Raw genomic sequence first — 14,074 nt, 5'->3', positions numbered from 1 at the left:
TGGTTGTTGTTGTTGTCTTGGTGTGGTGGGACTGTTGTTGTTGTTGTTGTCTTGGTGTGGTGTGGGACTGTTGTTGTTGTTGTCTTGGTGTGGTGTGGGACTGTTTGTTGTTGTTGTCTTGGTGTGGTGTGGGACTGTTGTTGTGTTGTTGTCTTGGTGTGGTGTGGACTGTTTGTTGTTGTTGTCTTGGTGTGGTGTGGGACTGTTGTTGTTGTTGTCTTGGTGTGGTGTAGGACTGTTGTTGTGTTGTTGTCCTTGGTGTGGTGTGGGACTGTTGTTGTTTGTGTCTTGGTGTGGTGTGGGACTGTTGTTGTTGTTGTCTTGGTGTGGTGTGGGACTGTTGTTGTTGTTGTCTTGGTGTGGTGTGGGACTGTTGTTGTTGTTGTCTTGGTGTGGTGTGGGACTGTTGTGGTTGTTGCTGTCTTGGTGTGGTGTGGGACTGTTGTTGTTGTTGTCTTGGTGTGGTGTAGGACTGTTGTTGTTGTTGTTGTCTTGGTGTGGTGTGGGACTGTTGTTGTTGTTGTCTTGGTGTGGTGTAGGACTGTTGTTGTTGTTGCTGTCTTGTGTGGTGTGGGACTGTTGTTGTTGTTGTCTTGGTGTGGTGTAGGACTGTTTGTTGTTGTTGTCTTGGTGTGGTGTGGGACTGTTGTTGTTGTTGCTGTCTTGGTGTGGTGTGGGACTGTGTTGTTGTTGTCTTGGTGTGGTGTGGGACTGTTGTTGTTGTTGTCTTGGTGTGGTGTGGGGACTGTTGTTGTCTTGGTGTGGTGTGGGACTGTTGTTGTTGTTGTCTTGGTGTGGTGTAGGACTGTTGTTGTTGTTTTGTCTTGGTGTGGTGTGGGACTGTTTTGTTGTTTTGTTGTCTTGGTGTGTGTGGGACTGTGTTGTTGTTGTTGTCTTGGTGTGGTGTGGGACTGTTGTTGTTGTGTCTTGGTGTGGTGTGGGACTGTTGTTGTTGTTGTCTTGGTGTGGTGTGGGACTGTTGTTGTTGTTGCTGTCTTGGTGTGGTGTGGGACTGTTGTTGTTGTTGTCTTGGTGTGTGTAGACTGTTGTTGTTGTTGTTGTCTTGGTGTGGTGTGGGACTGTTGTTGTTGTTGTCTTGGTGTGGTGTGGGACTGTTGTTGTTGTCTTGGTGTGGTGTGGGACTGTTGTTGTTGCTGTCTTGGTGTGGTGTGGGACTGTTGTTGTTGTTGTTGTCTTGGTGTGGTGTAGGACTGTTGTTGTTGTTGTTGTTGTCTTGGTGTGGTGTGGACTGTTGTTGTTGTTGTCTTGGTGTGGTGGGGACTGTTGTTGTTGTTGTTGTCTTGGTGTGGTGTAGGACTGTTGTTGTTGTTGTTGTCTTGGTGTGGTGTGGGACTGTTGTTGTTGTTGTTGTCTTGGTGTGGTGTGGGACTGTTGTTGTTGTTGCTGTCTTGGTGTGGTGTGGGACTGTTGTTGTTGTCTTGATAATAAAGGATTTTGGGTTGGATCGCATTAAGTATAAATGTGTCGCAACCCTCCACCAGCCGACACGGCCAATCAGCGTTCACTACTTTAGGCCACCGGGGTGTGTTGGAGGATGAGTCCACGACATTTACAATGTTTGATTAGTGCGATGTCATCATCGCTGAACCCAATAAGGCGGTCTAAGGGGCCGTCCATAAATGACGTCACGCACCTGGGGGGCGGGGGGGGGGGGGTCAGACATCTGTGACGATGTGTGACGAGGGCGGGGGGGTTTGAGAACTTCAAATAAATATAGACAACACGTTCTGCTTAATTGAATAGACTTTGTAATAAATGTTTTCTCCTACAACATCAGAGTGCAGCGCCACATTAAATACGCACTACAATGACAATAGTTTAAAGCGATTTGAAGCGTGTTTTATTTTTTGGGGGGTGGGGCAGAGCTTTGTGACGTCATATTTGAGGGGGGGGTCTGACTTTTTGTGACCTTTATTATGAATAATATTGGTCGCGAAAGCCTACGTTTTAAACTGTGTTCTTGGTGTAGTCTGGGACTCTCTGTGATACTTTGTGTGTCTCTGTGTGTCTTTGTGGGTCTCTGTGTGTCTCTGTGTGTCTATGTGGGTCTCTGTGTGTCTCTGTGAGTCTCTATGGGTCTCTGTGTGTCTCTGTGAGTCTCTGTGTCTCTGTGTGTCTCTGTGAGTCTCTGTGTGTCTCTGTGTGTCTCTGGATACTGTGTGTCTCTGTGGGTCTCTGTGTGTCTCTGTGGGTCTCTGTGTGACTCTGTGTGTCTCTGCGTGTCTCTGTGTCTCTGTGTGTCTCTGTGATACTGTGTGTCTCTGTGGGCCTCTGTGTGTCTCTACGTGTCTCTGTGTGTCTATGTGGGTCTCTGTGTGTGTCTCTGTGTGTCTATGTGGGTCTCTGTGTGTGTCTCTACGTGTCTCTGTGTGTCTCTGTGGGCCTCTGTGAGTCTCTGTGTGTCTCTGTGTGTCTATGTGGGTCTCTGTGTGTGTCTCTGTGTGTCTATGTGGGTCTCTGTGTGTCTCTGTGTGTCTCTACGTGTCTCTGTGTGTCTCTGTGAGTCTCTGTGTGTCTCGGAGTCTCTGTGTGTCTCTGTGTGTCTCTGTGTGTCTCTGTGAGTCTATGTGTGTCTCGGTGTGTCTCTACGTGTCTCTGTGTGTCTCTACGTGTCTCTGTGTGTCTATGTGGGTCTCTGTGTGTGTCTGTGAGTCTCTGTGTGTCTCTGTGTGTCTCTGTGTGTCTATGTGGGTCTCTGTGTGTGTCTCTGTGTCTCTGTGTGTCTATGTGGGTCTCTGTGTGTCTCTACGTGTCTCTGTGTGTCTCTGTGAGTCTCTGTGTGTCTCGGAGTCTCTGTGTGTCTCTGTGAGTCTATGTGTGTCTCGGTGTGTCTCTACGTGTCTCTGTGTGTCTCTGTGTGTCTCGGAGTCTCTGTGTCTATGTGCGTCTCTGTGTCTCTGTGTGTCTCTACGTGTCTCTGTGTGTCTATGTGGGTCTCTGTGTGTGTCTCTGTGAGTCTCTGTGTGTCTCGGAGTCTCTGTGTGTCTCTGTGTGTCTCGGAGTTTCTGTGAGTCTCTGTGTGTCTCTGTGTCTATGTGTGTCTATGTGGGTCTCTGTGTGTCTCTACGTGTCTCTGTGAGTCTCTGTGTGTCTCGGAGTCTCTGTGTGTCTCTGTGAGTCTCTGTGTGTCTCGGAGTCTCTGTGTGTCTCTGTGTGTCTCTGTGTGTCTATGCAAGTCTCTGTGTGTGACTCTGTGAGTCTCTGTGTGTCTCTGTGAGTCTCTGTGTGTCTCTACGTGTCTCTGTGTGTCTCTGTGAGTCTCTGTGTGTCTCGGAGTCTCTGTGTGTCTCTGTGTGTCTCTGTGAGTCTATGTGTGTCTCGGTGTGTCTCTACGTGTCTCTGTGTGTCTCTACGTGTCTCTGTGTGTCTATGTGGGTCTCTGTGTGTGTATGTGAGTCTCTGTGAGTCTCTGTGAGTCTCTACGTGTCTCTATGTGTCTCTGTGAGTCTCTGTGTGTCTCTGTGAGTCTCTGTGAGTCTCTGTGAGTCTCTGTGAGTCTCTGTGTGTCTCTGTGTGTCTCGGAGTCTCTGTGTGTCTCTGCGTGTCTCTACATGTATCTGTGTGTCTATGTGGGTCTCTGTGTGTGTCTCTGTGTGTATCTGTGAGTCTCTGTGTGTCTCTGTGTCTCTGTGTGTCTCTGTGTGTCTCTGTGAGTCTCTGTGGGTCTCTGTGAGTATCTGTGTGTCTCTGCGTGTCTCTACATGTCTCTGTGTGTCTATGTGGGTCTCTGTGTGTCTCTACGTGTCTCTACGTGTCTCTGTGTGTCTCTACGTGTCTCTACGTGTCTCTGTGTGTCTCTGTGTGTTGACTGATGTGGTCCATAGTTTGGTTTGCAAGGCCACAGTGGCACCACCGCTCTGTCTCCACTAGGGGGGGCAGCGGGTGAGGCGGGGTACTAAGCCCCGCCCCTCGTCACCGCCACCACGTGACCGCCACCACGTGACCGCCATTTAAAGTCGCAGTTCAACTTCCCGCTGTAGCGTCGCAGGAGCTCCCCGCGAGCTCCACTCGCTCGTGTGGTGCGTGGAGAATCTCCCTCTCGTGTGTCTCTCTGTGTGTCTCTCTGTCTCTCTGTGTGTCTGTGTCTCTCGTGAAGACGACGAGGAGGAGACACGACAATGGTGAGTTGGAGACTGAGGCGGCCTACCTCGGCTAGGCTCGGAGTCGGCCTGGCGAGGCCTACTCCATGTCCCCTTGGAAGCCTTGGCTGTGGGCGGCTCCCAGCTAGGACAGTAGTGTAATGTGTGGTAGTGTAATGTGTGGTAGTGTAATGTGTGGTGTAGTGTATAGTGGTGTAATGTGTGGTGTAGTGTATAGTGGTGTAATGTGTGGTGTATAGTAGTGTAATGTGTGGTGTATAGTGGTGTAATGTGTGGTGTATAGTGGTGTAATGTGTGGTGTAGTGTATAGTGGTGTAATGTGTGGTGTAGTGTATAGTGGTGTAATGTGTAGTGTATAGTGGTGTAATGTGTAGTGTATAGTAGTGTAATGTGTGGTGTAGTGTATAGTGGTGTAATGTGTAGTGTATAGTGGTGTAATGTGTGGTGTATAGTGGTGTAATGTGTGGTGTAGTGTATAGTGTGTAATGTGTAGTGTATAGTGGTGTAATGTGTAGTGTATAGTGGTGTAATGTGTAGTGTATAGTAGTGTAATGTGTAGTGTATAGTAGTGTAATGTGTGGTGTATAGTAGTGTAATGTGTGGTGTAGTGTATAGTGGTGTAATGTGTAGTGTATAGTGGTGTAATGTGTAGTGTATAGTGGTGTAATGTGTAGTGTATAGTGGTGTAATGTGTAGTGTATAGTGGTGTAATGTGTAGTGTATAGTGGTGTAATGTGTAGTGTATAGTGGTGTAATGTGTAGTGTATAGTGGTGTAATGTGTAGTGTATAGTAGTGTAATGTGTAGTGTATAGTGGTGTAATGTGTGGTGTAGTGTATAGTGGTGTAATGTGTAGTGTAGTGTATAGTGGTGTAATGTGTAGTGTATAGTGGTGTAATGTGTGGTGTATAGTGTAGTGTATAGTAATGTGTGGTGTATAGTAGTGTAGTGTGTGGTGTATATTGTAGTGTATAGTGTAATGTGTGGTGTATAGTAGTGTAATGTGTGGTGTATAGTAGTGTAATGTGTGGTGTATAGTAGTGTAATGTGTAGTGTATAGTGTAGTGTATAGTAGTGTAATGTGTAGTGTATAGTGTAGTGTATAGTAGTGTAATGTGTAGTGTAATGTGTGGTGTGTAGTGTATAGTGGTGTAATGTGTAGTGTATAGTAGTATAATGTGTATAGTAGTGTAATGTGTGATGTATAGTAGTGTAATGTGTAGTGTATAGTGTAGTGTATAGTAGTGTAGTGTATAGTAGTGTAATGTGTAGTGTATTGTAGTGTAGTGTATAGTAGTGTAATGTGTAGTGTATTGTAGTGTAATGTGTGGTGTATTGTATAGTAGTGTAATGTGTGGTGTATTGTAGTGTGTGGTGTAGTGTATAGTAGTGTAGTGTGGTGTATTGTATAGTAGTGTAATGTGTGGTGTATTGTAGTGTGTGGTGTAGTGTATAGTAGTGTAGTGTGTGGTGTAGTGTATAGTAGTGTATAGTAGTATGGGGCCAATGATAAGAGATAGGAAACCGGTCCTGGGCATCCCTTAGGTCGACTCGGCCTCAAACGAGTACCTGATGCGGTGTGCAGTTAAACATCGTGGCGAGGGAGACAAAGGCGGCCGGGCGTGGTGCTGGCCACCCACCCCCTCGTGTGCCACAGTGCTGGCCTTCATAGGCACTGCTCCTCGCTAACAGCACTTGCCCCGACCGTCTGTTAAGGCTACACGGGGGATGTTTGTCTCTGTGTGTCCACAGGCGAATGTTCTGGCACAGGGAGTGGAGCTGATCCCAGACCAGCAGGGATTCTTGATGATCAGCGACGACGGGATGCTGGCGGTGAGAGACGCAGATGCCTACACGTTGGTGCCACCGCAGTGCTTGTGCAGGGCACCTGCTGGGTTTGTCACGGGACAAACCCAGCAGGTGCCATGGGTCGGCTGAGATGACCGGTTTGAAGCACTGTCAGCTGTGCCAGGCTAGGTGCAGGAGGTCACGGGACAAACCCAGCAGGTGCCATGGGTCAGCTGAGATGACCGGCTGATGCACCGCCAACTGTGCCAGGCTAGGTGCAGGAGGTCACGGGACAAACCCAGCAGGTGCCATGGGTCGGCTGAGATGACCGGCTGATGCACCGCCAACTGTGCCAGGCTAGGTGCAGGAGGTCACGGGACAGACCCAGCAGGTTGCCGTGGGTTGTCCCACTGAGATGAGCGGCTGATGCACCGCCAGCTGTGCTCCCCACCGCTTTTGAGGCCTTGCGATGATTATTCACAGTCGATTTGGTGTTTGAACATCTTGTTATTGCTGGAAAGGGTGAACTTATTATTTTTGTGTCATCAGAGCTACGGGTCGCTGTTTCTTTATTTACCTCTGTGTCTCTATCTCTGGGTCTCTATCTCTATGGGTGTATATGTAACTGTGTGTCTCTATCTCTATGGGTGTCAATGTATCTCTGTGGGTCTCTGTCTCTGGATTTTTATGGGTCTCTGTGTGTCTATGTATCTCTAGATATCTGTGTCTCTATGTAGCTCTATCGGTCTCTGTGTGTCTCTATGTATCTCTGGGTCTGTGTGTCTCTATCTCTGTGTATCTGTGTATCTCTGTGGGTATCTATGTATCTCTATGGGTATTTGTGCTTGCGGAGCCCAAATGTGGTTTCAGACCAGGGCGGTCCTGCACAGATGCCATATTTTCTGTCCGTCTGCTACAGCGGAGGTGTACGAAATTCCAACAAGACCTACATCTCTGCTTTATTGACCTGGTCAAGGCCTATGATACCATTAGTAGGCCTGGGCTCTGGGCTGTTCTTCGTGCTTTCGGAGTCCCTGATTCTCTGCTCACGATCATTAAGGACCTTCATGATGGTGAGCGGGCCCGGGTAAAACTACGTAGGAGTCGGAGCCATTCCCTGTTCACTTTGGGGTGCGACAGGGATGTCCTCTGGCTCCCACATTATTTAACATCTTTGACCACATAGTTCGAGCAGCTTTCCATGGCTGTACCGGAGGAATTTCCATCTGGTGCAGATACAATGGGAGGCTGATCGATGCCCGGGTGTGGTCGAGAGATGGCTCCCTATTGCTCAACCGCGTTATGTATGCGGATGATCTGGTGATTGCTGCTCACTCAGAGGAGTTGAAGGCGCTGCTGCTGAACCTGGAGCTTGTCACTAAGAGGTGGGGCCTTACCAGCAGCCCCACCAAACTAAGCCCCTGCCTCGGTATTTTGTGCCACCAAACACTCCGCCTTGGCTACCCATTTGTGATGGAGCAGTTGTGGAGAGAGTGCAGAGTTTCCCATACCTGGGCAGTGTGCTTTTGACCAGCTCTGGTTTGACAGTAGAGGTCTAACTCCGAATCAGTCGGGCGGCAATATCTTTTCATCGGTTGCGTAACGCTGTGTGGAAGCTACCTGGTCTGTCGCTCTGCACGAAGATTCGGGTCTTCTCGGCCACAGTCCTTTCCTCCCTTCTCTCTGCTTGTGAAAGGTTTGACTCCTCTGGTGGAACGTCTGTGCCTACGATCCATATTGGGTTTAAGCAGGCTTAATTGTGTGAGGAGCTTGCAAATCCTTGAAAGATCTGGACACATTCCCATCAGTGAGCTCCTCCGGTTGGCTGGGTCATGTTGCCCGCATGCCCAGCCACCGCATGCCTAAACAGCTTCTGTTTGGCCTAATAGAGGTGTAATAATTGACTCGACCACGAAGTCTGGCTTGGTGTCCTTTATTCGGTTCTTTCTCGTAACCCACACGGCTGTCCTTCTTTGAGGCTTTCCGCACTGCTCTGATACTGCTGTTACCCCCGTCACGCCAACAGCTCCGCTCTTGGTCTCCCGTTGTTCTCGTAACCTTCCAGCAGCCTCGCCGCTGTTACCCTCCCGCAGCCCCACTGGCTGCACTCGCTGCAGTTACTCTTCTCGTCGCTCTCGTAGCCTCTCACACACAGCCTCGCCGGCTGTGCTCACCGCAGCTCCTCAAACCGACTCGCTGCAGTTACTCTTCTCGTCGCTCTCGTAGCCTCTCTCCAGCAGCCCCACTGCTGTCTTCTCCCGTAGCTCCGCTGGCTGCTCCCTTAGCTGGCCACCGCTGGCCGCCGGTGCCACTCTTCCTGGCTTCGCCCAACGTGGCCTTCCTCTTGTCCAGTCTCTCACTCTTCCCGTCTTCTTCCGGTCTCCTCCCTTAAGAACCTTAACCTTGCTCCCACGTCACCAAAACTCCACCTCTCCGTGACGTCCACATCCGGAGGTCGCCCGCGCCCGCATTACAGAGGTGCTGAATGCGCACGAGTGGACTTGCCGACAACTGGTACCAGCGGTGTCAAGATCAGTCTCTGGAGGAGGCTCGCGAAGGATGCTGCTACTGGGCAGTTGGAGGCAGTAAACGGAGGGCGGAGGAGCGACCCTCAACGAGTGGAGCGCCGGGTGGCTAAAATGCAGCAAGTTTGCACAGTGGGGGGTACAGCTGGTGGTGTATCTACCGGTCATCTCGGTCGGCCAACCCATGGCACCTGGGTCTGTCCCGTGACCTGCTGTCAGCAAGGCCTGGCACAGGCGCCCTGGTGACATCACCGTCGCGCATTGGTATGGGTGTCTGTGTCTATGGGTGTCTGTGTGTCTCTATGGGTGTCTGTGTGTCTCTATGGGTGTCTGTGTGTCTCTATGGGTGTCTCTATGGGTGTCTGTGTGTCTCTATGGGTGTCTGTGTGTCTCTATGGGTGTCTGTGTGTCTCTATGGGGTTGTGTCTCTATGGGTGTCTGTGTGTCTCTATGGGTGTCTGTGTGTCTCTATGGGTGTCTCTATGGGTGTCTGGGTGTCTCTATGGGTGTCTGTGTGTCTCTATGGGTGTCTGTGTGTCTCTATGGGTGTCTGTGTGTCTCTATGGGTGTCTACATCATTTTTTGGTGGCAACGCAGGCCACCCTTGCGAATGAGACCGCTATTCCGGTCACACAGCCGAACCAACTTGAACCCCGACTCCGTGTGTCGCCCCCACCCCCCTCTGCAGTCCTCGGGGGACCTGGACAACGACGAGCGTGTGGCCGGGGTGCTCATGGCGCTCGTCAGCACCGCCTCCAAGTTCCCAACCACCACCCAGGGCCAGCCGCCATTCCGGCGACTCACAGGTAGCAGCCGCCACACTGACACACAGCCTCCACACTGACCCACAGCCTCCTCACTGACCCACAGCCTCCACACTGACCCACAGCCTCCACACTGACCCACAGCCTCCACACTGACACACAGCCTCCACACTGACACACAGCCTCCACACTGACACAGCCGCCACACTGGCCCACAGCCTCCACACTGACACAGCCGCCACACTGGCCCACAGCCTCCACACTGACACAGCCTCCACACTGACCCACAGCCTCCACACTGACCCACAGCCTCCACACTGACACAGCCTCCACACTGACACAGCCTCCACACTGACACAGCCTCCACACTGACCCACAGCCTCCACACTGACCCACAGCCTCCACACTGGCCCACAGCCTCCACACTGACACAGCCTTTACACTGACACACAGTCTCCACACTGACCCACAGCCTCCACACTGACACAGTCTCCACACTGACACAGTCTCCACACTGACCCACAGCCTCCACACTGACCCACAGCCTCCACACTGACCCACAGCCTCCACACTGACACAGTCTCCACACTGACACAGTCTCCACACTGACACACAGCCTCCACACTGACCCACAGCCTCCACACTGACCCACAGCCTCCACACTGACCCACAGTCTCCACACTGACCCACAGTCTCCACACTGACACAGCCTCCACACTGACACAGCCTCCACACTGACCCACAGCCTCCACACTGACCCACAGTCTCCACACTGACACAGTCTCCACACTGACACAGTCTCCACACTGACACAGCCTCCACACTGACACACAGCCGCCACACTGACCCACAGCCTCCACACTGACACAGCTTCCACACTGACACACAGCCGCCACACTGACACAGCCTCCACACTGACACAGCCTCCACACTGACACACAGCCTCCACACTGACCCACAGTCTCCACACTGACACAGCCTCCACACTGACACACAGTCTCCACACTGACACAGCCTCCACACTGACACACAGCCTCCACACTGACCCACAGTCTCCACACTGACACAGCCTCCACACTGACACAGCCTCCACACTGACACAGTCGCCACACTGACCCACAGTCTCCACACTGACACAGTCTCCACACTGACACACAGTCTCCACACTGACACAGCCGCCACACTGACCCACAGCCTCCACACTGACACACAGCCGCCACACTGACCCACAGCCGCCACACTGACCCACAGCCTCCACACTGACACAGCCTCCACACTGACACACAGCCGCCACACTGACACACAGTCTCCACACTGACACACAGTCGCCACACTGACACACAGCCGCCACACTGACACACAGTCCACACTGACACACAGCCTCCACACTGACACACAGCCGCCACACTGACACACAGCCGCCACACTGACACACAGTCTCCACACTGACACACAGTCTCCACACTGACACACAGCCTCCACACTGACACACAGCCTCCACACTGACACACAGCCTCCACACTGACACACAGTCTCCACACTGACACACAGCCTCCACACTGACACACAGCCTCCACACTGACACACAGCCTCCACACTGACACACAGCCTCCACACTGACACACAGTCTCCACACTGACACACAGTCTCCACACTGACACACAGCCTCCACACTGACACACAGCCTCCACACTGACACACAGCCTCCACACTGACACACAGCCTCCACACTGACACACAGTCTCCACACTGACACACAGTCTCCACACTGACACACAGCCTCCACACTGACACACAGCCTCCACACTGACACACAGCCTCCACACTGACACACAGCCTCCACACTGACACACAGTCTCCACACTGACACACAGTCTCCACACTGACACACAGCCTCCACACTGACACACAGCCTCCACACTGACACAGTCTCCACACTGACACAGCCTCCACACTGACACAGCCTCCACACTGACACACAGTCTCCACACTGACACAGCCTCCACACTGACACACAGTCTCCACACTGACACAGCCTCCACACTGACACAGTCTCCACACTGACACACAGTCTCCACACTGACACACAGTCTCCACACTGACACAGCCTCCACACTGACACAGTCTCCACACTGACACACAGTCTCCACACTGACACACAGTCTCCACACTGACACAGCCTCCACACTGACACAGCCTCCACACTGACACAGTCTCCACACTGACACACAGTCTCCACACTGACACAGCCTCCACACTGACACAGTCTCCACACTGACACACAGTCTCCACACTGACACAGCCTCCACACTGACACAGTCTCCACACTGACACACAGTCTCCACACTGACACAGCCTCCACACTGACACAGTCTCCACACTGACACACAGTCTCCACACTGACACAGCCTCCACACTGACACAGCCTCCACACTGACACAGCCTCCACACTGACACAGTCTCCACACTGACCCACAGTCTCCACACTGACACAGTCTCCACACTGACACAGCCTCCACACTGACACAGTCTCCACACTGACCCACAGTCTCCACACTGACACAGTCTCCACACTGACACACAGTCTCCACACTGACACACAGTCTCCACACTGACACAGCCTCCACACTGACACAGTCTCCACACTGACACACAGTCTCCACACTGACACAGTCTCCACACTGACACAGCCTCCACACTGACACAGTCTCCACACTGACCCACAGTCTCCACACTGACACAGTCTCCACACTGACCCACAGTCTCCACACTGACACAGTCTCCACACTGACACAGCCTCCACACTGACACAGTCTCCACACTGACCCACAGTCTCCACACTGACACAGTCTCCACACTGACACACAGTCTCCACACTGACACACAGTCTCCACACTGACACAGTCTCCACACTGACACACAGTCTCCACACTGACACAGCCTCCACACTGACACAGCCTCCACACTGACACAGCCTCCACACTGACACAGCCTCCACACTGACACAGCCTCCACACTGACACAGCCTCCACACTGACACAGCCGCCACACTGACACAGCCTCCACACTGACACAGCCTCCACACTGACACAGCCTCCACACTGACACAGCCTCCACACTGACACAGTCTCCACACTGACACAGCCTCCACACTGACACACAGTCTCCACACTGACACACAGCCTCCACACTGACACAGCCTCCACACTGACACAGTCTCCACACTGACACAGTCTCCACACTGACACACAGCCTCCACACTGACACACAGCCTCAGGCGTCCTCTCCGAGTCTTCCCCTCTCTCCCTGAGTTGGCGCTTCGTTCTCTCTAAGGGAGTGAGCGAGAGCAGGTACCATGCCACAGTATGCACGGTACTACAAGTTAAAACTATTTACGCTCTTTAAAACGAGTATCCCTCTTCCACCTATCCCCTTCCCCCCCGTACCCCCCCCCCCTGTACCCACCCCGTACCCCCCCCCCGTACCCCACCCCCGTACCCCCCCCCCCCACTCCCCAGTGGTGTTTGGGGAGTTCTCCTACGTGCTCACGACGTCCGCTGGCCGCGTATTCGTGGTGAAGCGGAGGAACGCGGCGCGGGAGCTCCCCACGGCCTAGAGACGCCAGGCCCTGGGGCTCTACGGTGACCACCACGGCCACGGGGCCCACCACTACAAGGCCACGGTGACCACCACCACCGCGCCCCACATGGCCAAGGGAGCCACTGCCTTGTACAGGCACACACGAACACGTGACACACGTGTAGACATGCACAAAAACACATTGGGACACACCACACACACTCACGTATGTAAATAAAAACCACGTGAAGAGGTTGTTATTGAGCTGATCGTGGCTAATTTCTTTCAATGGTTCTGGCCTCATGGTGCAGAGTGACCCACTTGGGCATTCAAGTCGTGTAAGACCAAGAACCCCCCCCCCCCCCCTGTGTAAGCTTCACAGACTTAGGCCAAGTGCCGTTAGCTGGTAGCAGCAGCAGCCCCTATGAAGGCAGCACCGTGGCACAAGAGGGCGATGTTTACTGCTACACACCACTGCAGCAGGTGCTCATTTGAGGTTGAGTCGACCTAGGGGAGGCCTAGTTCAGAATCGTCTGCTTTAGATTCTTAACACAGCGAACAACCCCACACACACAACCCCACACAAACACAACCCCACACACACACAATCACAACCCCACACACACACACACACAACCCCACACACACAACCCCACACACACACACAAACAACCCCACACACACACACACACAACCCCACACACACACACACACAACCCCACACACACCTGCACCACACTTCAACAGAAAAGCAACTTACAAAGAGGGAGTGGGGGGGAGGCGCCCCCCCCCCCCCCACCCCCCCATGGTTTTGCGTTAATAAAATTTTTAATCAAACCTAGGCGACGTCTTGTTAAAAACCAACAACAACAAATAAACAAACTCCACTTGTCGTCCCCCCCCCCCCGCAAATTAGAAGCACGCAAACCACATTTATAACAGATCTGTAAGAAAGAGAGAGAGAAAAAACTAGAAACCCCAAAACCAAGAGACTCAACTCTACGAAATGCACTTGAAAGAGAACTGATCCCACCACCACCACCCAACGACTCAGGCCCTGGGGAGAGACTCTCACACTCGCACCACCGGGGGATCGAGCAGCAGCAGCAATAGCCAACAGCAGCAGCAGCAATAGCCAACAGCAGCAGCAGCAATAGCCAACAGCAGCAGCAGCAATAGCCAACAGCAGCAGCAATAGCCAACAGCAGCAGCAGCAATAGCCAACAGCAGCCACAGAGTGACCACGCCAGGCCCGACCTTGTGCCTGGCCTGGCAATGCCACGGAGTGAGCGCGCCAG

General features: G+C 52.5%; 1 protein-coding gene across 1 annotated transcript; it reads left to right on the top strand.

Moving 5' to 3' along the window:
• Window positions 1-3,963: 3,963 nt before the first annotated feature.
• LOC133362929 (ragulator complex protein LAMTOR4-like) lies at window positions 3,964-13,032 on the top strand. Its single transcript, XM_061581911.1, has 4 exons — window positions 3,964-4,142; window positions 5,873-5,953; window positions 9,122-9,239; window positions 12,716-13,032. Exons 1-4 carry the CDS (start codon window positions 4,140-4,142, stop codon window positions 12,811-12,813), a joined length of 300 nt encoding a protein of 99 aa, XP_061437895.1. The 5' UTR covers window positions 3,964-4,139; the 3' UTR covers window positions 12,814-13,032.
• Window positions 13,033-14,074: the final 1,042 nt, after the last annotated feature.

The sequence above is a fragment of the Lethenteron reissneri genome, unplaced genomic scaffold (assembly GCF_015708825.2).
Source record: "Lethenteron reissneri isolate LAM-NWPU_2019-01 unplaced genomic scaffold, ASM1570882v1 scaffold_1638, whole genome shotgun sequence".
NCBI lineage: Eukaryota > Metazoa > Chordata > Hyperoartia > Petromyzontiformes > Petromyzontidae > Lethenteron > Lethenteron reissneri.
The sequence above is the reverse complement of the archived record's forward strand: the minus strand, read 5'-3'. Positions and strand labels throughout refer to the sequence as shown.